The 8,725-nt window shown below is 33.4% G+C and overlaps 1 protein-coding gene across 1 annotated transcript; it reads right to left on the bottom strand.

Annotated features, from left to right (window-relative positions):
- Nucleotides 1–5,648: 5,648 nt before the first annotated feature.
- LOC105801478 (membrane-anchored ubiquitin-fold protein 3) lies at nucleotides 5,649–8,507 on the bottom strand. Its single transcript, XM_012632764.2, has 5 exons — nucleotides 8,369–8,507; nucleotides 7,807–7,913; nucleotides 7,343–7,575; nucleotides 6,711–6,881; nucleotides 5,649–5,895 (listed from the first exon to the last, which is right to left on the bottom strand). The coding sequence occupies exons 3-5, from the start codon at nucleotides 7,527–7,529 to the stop codon at nucleotides 5,840–5,842; spliced, it is 414 nt and encodes a 137-aa protein (XP_012488218.1). The 5' UTR covers nucleotides 7,530–7,575; nucleotides 7,807–7,913; nucleotides 8,369–8,507; the 3' UTR covers nucleotides 5,649–5,839.
- Nucleotides 8,508–8,725: the final 218 nt, after the last annotated feature.

Consider the following 8,725-nt stretch of genomic DNA (forward strand, 5'->3'; position numbering starts at 1 on the left):
ATTTTGAAAAGTTATAGGAAAAATGTAAGTTTGCCAAATATTGTGTATGAATTGTATTTGAATGGAACATTGATAAAATGCATTAAATTGTGTTAATATAGATCAAGAAAGAAGAAATAGTGGAAGTGATTGGGGAAAAGAGAAGGTTATTGACTAAATTACAAAAATAGTCGTTTTGTATCCGAGGTAAGTTATGTGTAAATAATAGCAATATATTTTTATAAATAGTGAATTTTATTTGATATGTGAATCAATATTGAATGTGGAAGGAAAATTGTTCATGAATTATTCAAGTGATAAAGTGTTGAAAATAAAGTGTTAAGTCTAAATTCCCGGTTGAACTTAGGAATAGAAGTGGATACAAGTGACATGTCACTAGAGATCAGTGTTACAGTGAGTCTCGGGTGCTGGGTGATCTAGCATGTGTTGCAGACACCTGACAGCTTGTATGAGTAGGCCCGTGGACATTTCCAGTGTTATTGATCAGTGGTAGCTTCGGCTACAATTCAGTGGTAGCTATGACTACATTTCAGTGGTAGCTTCGGCTACATATCAGTGTGACACTTATGTGCTAAATCTCTACGTATCTTTGTATATTCCGAGTGTTCAATGAGATTAATAATGAGTTAAAGTGAATATGAAATGAAGTGTGTATGCAGGTACGTTTAAAAGAATGAGCATATGTGATAAATGTTAAGTGTATAAGTGCATGTGCAAGTGAAATGGGTAAGATTATGCATGTGTAAGTGATTGAAATTGCTAAGAAATGTTTGATTAGTTATATGAGAGAAATGTCAATTATTAAATGAGTACTTATTGTTTACATGTAACTTACTAAGCTATTTGTAGCTTAGACATTTTCTCCTTTCCTTTGTTTTATAGTGATTTGAGCTTGTTCGAATTGGGGATCGTCGGAGCTCGTATCACACTATCATAACCATCTCGGTATTATGTGTTTTCAAAATTTTTAAAACTATGGCATGTATAGAGTATTAATCATTTTGAGTATGTTCATATGATATGGCTAAGATTAGCTATTGAAATGGTTGGTAAAGATTATGTTTTGGTGTTATGTATGTTTAAATGGTAGTTAATACAAAGAAGCAGTTTCTTTGACAGCAGTAGTGACGTGAATGTGAAAAATTGCCATAAATAGTAGAAATGGAATTAGAGAGTTAATGATATATAGAATTAAATCTTATCAAGTCTATTTTTACATGAAAGAAACGTGTAGGAAAATAAATTTTATATTTTGAGATATTTGAATTATAGTGAGACAGGGTCAGAATGGTTTTGAAGTCCCTGTTCTGACTTTAGAAAATCATTATAAATTGTACAGAAATAATTATGGATGATAATTTATATGTTTAGATTCCTTAGTGAATATATTTTCAAAAGAAACAAATGATAACATTATATGAATTATGTACAATGAGATAATTGATTTTTAGTGCCAAGAGGTCAGAACTGTCGAGTAGTGAAATAGGGGAGACTTTAATGAATAAACTGTACTAATTGGATAAACCAAAAATTCTAAAAATTTTATGGTAATAAGGTATATGAGTCTAGTTTCAAGGAAAATTTACAAATTTAAATTTTGAGTTTTGTAACTCAAGATATAATTAAATTAGTGACAGTAGTGCAGGTGGACAATTTTGTTGTGAACAGTGAATTTAATTTTAAAAGCAAATTTTTATGCTCCGAATTGGTAAGTTAAGTTGGATGACATCTCGTACTCGATTCCGACGATGGTCTCGGGTAAGAGGTGTTACATAAAATCAACATGATCAACAAAAATGAAACATGGGAGCTGGCAGACAGACTAGTTCGTAAAAAGTAATTGGAGTTAAATGGGTGTTTAGGACTAAGATGAATCTTGATGGTTCAATCAACAAATACAAGGACAGATTGGTTGCGAAGGGATTTAGCCAGCAATACAGAGTGAATTTCACTGAAACCTTCGCACCTGTAGCGAGGTTAGATACCATAAGGCTACTACTAACTCTTACAACTTAAAAGGGTTGGAGAATACATCAAATGGATGTGAAGTCAACTTTTCTAAATAACTTCCTAAAGGAAGAAATCTATGTTGACAGCCTCAAGGATTCGTAGTACCTAGATGGGAAGCGAATGTATATAAACTAAACAAAGCTTTTTATGGTCTAAAACAAGCCCCAAGGGCAAGGTATGAAAGAATCAACAATCATCTAACAGAGTTGGGATTTGAAAGAAGTGTAAACGAACCCACACTATATGTGAAGAAGGCTGGTAATGAAACACTTCCTATTATATCATTATATGTTGATGATTTACTTGAGATTGACAGCAACAACGAACTGGTGGTTGACTTCAAAAAGAGAATGCAAGTGAAGTTTGAAATGTCAGACTTGGGAGAAATGACATACTTCCTCGATCTAGAAGTAATTCAAGTTGTGATACATTTTTTATAAGCTATAAAAGTAACATATTTTAATCTCATTCTTAATGCATTTTTGGATGATTAATTGTGAAAATTAGTGAATTTGATGCTCATAATCCTTTAAATTCATATTTCTATACTTAGGAGACCATTTGGGAGCGAAAGGAGTGAAAAACGAGCCAAAATCGGGCAAATAAAGCTGTTTTCAAAAGCCACATGGCCTGGGCATTTCCACACGGGCTGGCCACACGCCTTTGTGCCAGCCTGTGTCAATTTCGCACCCTGCTTCCTAGATACGCAAAAAAAAAACCCAATTTTTAGGCTTTCTAAGCATTCTAAAGACTATAAATACCAATTAGAAGAATAGAGAAGAGGGCGATTAGAGAAGATCGAAGAAAACACTCGAAGAACACCATCGGAATCAACTCAGAAGCAGATCTCCATCAAGATCGAAGATCTCCTTTTAATTTTTTTCGAAGTTTTATTGAGTTTCTTTATGTCTTGTGGTTATTCTGACTTTGAAATGTTTCTATTCTGGATTATGAACTAAATTCCCTAGATACTTAGGGAGGATGAAATCTATGATGACTCATTTTATTTAATTTCTATTTTTACACGATAAATACTTCATTCTTATTCTCAATTATGTATGTTTATTTCTTGTTTTAATATTTCTGGGATATTAATTCATGTTTAATGTGATTAATTCAGTGGAGCAAAAAGCCCTGTTTAAGAGAAAATCTAGCATAATTGAGTGGAATTACATGCAATCATAGAAATAGAACGACATAAATCTACTGGATTAGAGTCAAATCTAATAGGGGAATACATAGATGCGATGATAGGAATTTTAATTAAAAAGATATTTCAATTAATCAACCTAAAGTCAGTTGTTCTTACTCTCGAAAGAGATATTAACATGATTTAGGGATTTCTACGGATCGAGACACAAGTGAATAAATCGTTTAATTCAGATTCATAATAAAAGGGGAAGTCTAGGTGGATTCTTTCCTGGTATTGTCTATCTCATCAGTTATTATTCGATTATTTCCTTGATTTTTTCTCTGTTGAGTTCTTAGATAAATTAGTTTAGTAATTTTAGATTAAAACACATCACCCAAATTTATCAGCTAGTTAATAAGAAGACGGTAATTACTAGTACTTTTTGTCCTCGTAGATACGATATTCCCTACCCACCATAGCTATACTATTGTTCGATAGGTGTGTTTGCCTTTTTCGTATTTATAGTTAGTTTATTGACCATCAATTTTTTTATAAACTAAATGGGGTTCAAGATGAAGATTCTACGAAAATACTGTATGGAAAATTGCGAGCCGACGAACACCCCCATCATTCAATGAGAGAAGTTCACAAGTAATGAAAATGTTGATAGAGTTGATGAAACAAGCTATAGAAGCTTGGTTGGATGTTTGCTTTATTTGACTATATCCAGACCTGACATAATGTTCGTTGTAAGTATCTTGTCAAGGTACATGCATTGTTCCAACGCAAACCACTATAGAGCAACCAAAAGGGTTCTGCGATATATAAAAAGAACTCTAAGCCATGGAGTGAAGTTTATGAAGACTGAAAAGCTATTTTTTCACTCTAAGATCAAGTGCTTTTTGTTGGAGCTCAAAGAAGCAGGAAACATGAGCACAATCAGTCGCTGAAGCAAAGTATGTTGCAACCACAGCCGCTGTAAACCAAGCCATTTGGTTAAGAAAGCTGTTGAATGATTTGAATCTAAATCAAGAGGAAACAACAAAGATAAAGTGCGATAATCAGTCTGTTGTTGCAATTGTAAAAAAACCTAGTGTTCTATGGAAGAACAAAACACTTCAAAATGAAGTATCATTTTGCGAGAGAAGTGGAACAAGCTAAGGAAGTAACTCTGGTTCACTGCAGTTCGCAAGATCAATTAGCAGGCATTCTAGCAAAACCTCTTGGAAAGATGAAGTTCGAGAAGTTGCATTATGATATTGGGGTTCGCAGTATGGAGACCGAAGAGGAGTGTTGCGAAGTGGCCATCCATGCAATGGTGAACACAAATTGCAAAGATGCGAGCTCATCAAATGTCCGAGCTCACCAAAGCTGGGAGCTCTGTTAGGAGAGCTTATACGTGTGAGCCATTTCTCTGCAAGTTGTCAACTTGCCAATTTGCTCTGAAACGATAAAACTTTTTGACAATACGATTTGGTTACTGATTAAACTAAAATTAGCCAATAAAGAGGCAAGTTATACTGTACAAGTTCCAAAACTTGCCAAGTTGTAATTATTTAATATTATTTTCAGCTTCTTTAAGCATTGTTGTACATGTAAACTATAAGTTAAGTAATCAAACAGAAGATCATAACTTGATTGCTTTATTTTTTTATCTGTTTTTGCTTTCTGTCTCAATTCATTTTTCATCAAACATCCACCCAAAACGTCTGTTCTTTTCCTGTTTTGAGCTCGAACCTATATTGATTCATACATGATGTGCTTAGCATATTAATTTGTCTTGTTTCGAAAGACTAAAAATTGGAGAGGTTAAGAAATGTCCTTATATTGACAATATAATACTACGAGTGACTGTAATTTTATGCAATACAAACTACGGATGATTTAGCAAATCATATTAAAGAAAATATATTGGAGGATATACAAGCCCTCAAGTTTTACAAAATAAATAACGTTAAAATCTATCCAGTCTAGAGTGTCAACAAACTACTCGATCTAAAGGCTGGCTCATAACGCTTGGATCCGTTAAGACTACATAAGCCACTAGATAAGTAGTTTAATATCTCTTTCTTTTTTCCTATTAATAGTTAATAATACAGATTAAAGATGTCATAAAACAGAACAAAGAGTGAAGCAATACCTCGTAGCGTGAGATTGCAGAGTCTCTCTCTCCTGACTATTTAACTCATGGCAGCAACCTTTGAACGAGCTGATATGGTTCCAGCTGGACCAATTTCATGCTGGAGCAATTTCATGCTGTAGCTGGTCTTCAAGACTATCATTCACATGTATAGTCCCACTAGAGTTTAGATGTTTAACAGTGAACTACATATAATGAAGTATACAATATAGACATAGTTATCATTCATATGCAAAGGTGTAATATATATTAGTTAGATTTAAATGTATTAAATTTCAAAGGTAATTTGCACGAAATAACATCATCTTTTTCTCAAATGAATTTCGTTCATCTACTGTACAATCGTAGTTTATACAAAATGTGGTTTTCAAATAGCCTAATTTTACTGATAGGAGGATGGTTACAGAGGGAACAATGTACCTGAGAAATCATGGTTAAAGGCGGGATGAACATGATTTTCAAAAGCAAAATCAGACAAATACAACTAGAGGTATAATTGTGAAAAGCTAGATCTTTTTTCCACTAAAAAGTTGACAACTAAGGAGCATGTTTATGGTTTAAAGAATAATACACCCGCATGGATTCAGCTTCTGCATCTCCTGCTTGCTCTTTTCTGCAGTGCACCAAAACAGAAGGAAGATTATACAAGGAGAGATTAATGGCAACAAAGTTATAAACTCATTCACATCTTTATTTAATAAAAGAAACTCCATTGAGCGTGTCCTCTACAGATTGCATACCAAAACTTTTTGGGGGATGATAAGGCAGCTAGCAGTTTGATCGTATAAAGGCAATTCTTGAAACGGTATAAAATCTTTATACCCCGGGTTAACTCAAAATAGGAAAATCTCCAAAAGGTTTTATGATAATGCTAGTATTGAGAAGAAAAGAAACACTCAACTACAAATAACTTGCTCTTCAAAAGAAAACTATATGAAGTAAGATCAGTGTCAAATATTAAGTAAAAGAGTAAAATATACCGTGAGAAAGATTTGTTGCTTAGTAATTTTAGGCACGAAGAAATTAACTAAAACGAATAAAATCTCCTAGATTGTCATGTGAAATTCCAATATTGACAAGTGTATAATGTTCTTTCCAGTGCGGATAAATCTCTTTAATATATATATATATATATATATTATATCCCGTATTCTCTTCTTGAAAGTGTAATATAACTTATCATTGCACCAAACATATGCTTGTTGATCCAGTATTGATAAAATCGAGACTCAACTAGGACTTGTTTGCATGTTTTTTTTTTTTTTGTTTCTGCCATTTTTTATTTCTTTTTCTGGATAAAAACTAAGCAGGAAATGGGTGGAGGTGTTGTAGACAGATTTATATGAATTCAACAAGGATCTATATAAAATCTTGTGCGCGACGAAAATTAAGAAATGTTGTGCTTTCAAGAAAGAGAACTTGATGAACCTGTCTTCTGTTTTGCTTTAGAAGGCTGCACTACCACGTGCATGGTAATAACACCCAAAGGGAGATCACCAACTGTTATTCTGGAATCAGCCAGGGTTTTGTTGTTTTCCAGAACTTTACCAGCATGTATGAGTTTCAAATCGTGTATCGACTTTGGCGTGACTGTTTTGCCTGAAAATACAAGAAGATTGATTGAAGTTAAATTCCATTACGAACATTCATAAATTAACTTGCCCCAGACATATCTTTCATATACAATGGCCAACAACAGCCCAGCCCTTTTCCCCGAGCTGAATGGCAACATCAAAATGAAAAATTGCCTACTACATTTACATATATAAACACTGTGTCTAGAACAATATCATTCAAATGAAAATGAGTCAAAAGAAGAAGAAGAAGAAGGAGAAGAAGAAGAAGAAATGTAGAAAATCAACTAAACGCAAAAGATCGAAATCAAACACATGACGCTCAAGTCATGCTGAGCTCCCAAGTCATTAATTAGAAAAAAAAATATATGGAACAACAGTAACAAACACAATCAAACTGAGCACCTAAGATCTTTAATCCAGTTACAGAATTCAGATAGGAGTAAGTTAAGAGGAGGAAAGAAGTAAACAGAAATAGAATATAACCTTGAGGCCACTCAGCAATAATCCTTTGCTTAAGAGTTGAGACAGTCATAGACGCCTCGTAAGTGCCGTGTGCTATATCTATCCCATCATAAATGCGGAATCTAAGCTCAATAAGCTCCTCGCCCTCGGCCATGGTAGTAGTTTTTGCTCTCCGTTTCCCAGCTTGCATGTTGAAGTTGAATGTCATAACAAATGACAATTTTAGTCCCGGAATTAAGTCTCACCTCACTCACCTGCAAAAAAAGGAAAAAGAAAAATTATACTTGCAAATATTTCATAACCAACTGAATTACATATCCTAGTTAAATTAAGCAAGAGAATAAAGGACTATAAATTTTCAATCATACGTTCAGCTAGAAAACGGAAAATGAAGAACTTCTTGTATCATTTTTGTTTTAAGATTCTCACATATTTCACGGAGAAAAATGCATACAATATTTCAAATTGCATTAAATTAAACTAACCTCAATTAATCCTCAGAAATTTGTATGGTAAGAATGCATGTTAATCAACTTCCAGAACCCCGCCAACAGAGTGAGCACTTCATATGATGTCATAACTGATAATGTTCCTGGCCAATAGCAAGCTCTGAACCAAATTAAACCAAAATGCAGCACTCGACCACAAGAACCATACGTCTAATAAAATAATATCTAAAAATTCTTCTATATTCAGATTGGAGAAGAAAAGTTACATAAAACAACAAGATTTCTATTGAATATTTAATTAAGCAACATGAAAAAGAATCTGAACAGAAATGTAATTAAATATATAAAACCTAATGAGATGAATTTCGGTAACATTTCCAATTTTCCGTTCATCTTTTTCTTTTCTTTTCTTTTCTTTTTATCAATTCATATGATGAAACACCGAAACCACACGAATCACCGTTTCTTTCTCTAATTAATAATTATTTTCGTCCATTTTTTTCTCATTAGCCATATGGAACATGAGAGAATTAGGAAAATCATCGATAATGATAAAAAAAACCTAGAAAAAAAATTCGATAGAGAATTAGAGAACTACCTGATCACAAAGCCATTGATGGAAATCAGTGAGAGAGAACCGAATTAAACAAACAAAAAACAAATTCTGGCTACCGTATCGGTGCTCGATATAAAAATGAGAAAGAAAATATGTTTTGGACGTTTGGTTTCATTGTTTGGTAGTTAAAAACAACTTTCCATTTTTATTTTCTTTCCCCGAAAATCTGTTATAAGATGTCAAAATCGAATTAGATACAATGACACACAGTGGAAGGAACCACCCTCCGGAACTTTCAATCGTCTGTTTGCCACGTGAAATCAAATATTTACTGAAATGACTAAATTACCCTAATTCTACACGTGGCGTTTCATAAATGGTTGCTTGTGCAATTAAGGC

This window comes from Gossypium raimondii, chromosome 11, assembly GCF_025698545.1.
Source record: "Gossypium raimondii isolate GPD5lz chromosome 11, ASM2569854v1, whole genome shotgun sequence".
Classification (NCBI taxonomy): domain Eukaryota; kingdom Viridiplantae; phylum Streptophyta; class Magnoliopsida; order Malvales; family Malvaceae; genus Gossypium; species Gossypium raimondii.

Excerpts from the sequence above, each read along its gene's own strand:
- LOC105801478 (XM_012632764.2), bottom strand. The coding sequence starts at position 7,529 with ATGACATTCAACTTCAACATGCAAGCTGGGAAACGGAGAGCAAAAACT. Across the intron at positions 6,882-7,342 it reads TATTGCTGAGTGGCCTCAAG|GCAAAACAGTCACGCCAAAG; the intron begins GTTATATTCTAT and ends TTGTATTTTCAG. Across the intron at positions 5,896-6,710 it reads TAAAGCAAAACAGAAGACAG|AAAAGAGCAAGCAGGAGATG; the intron begins GTTCATCAAGTT and ends GGTGCACTGCAG.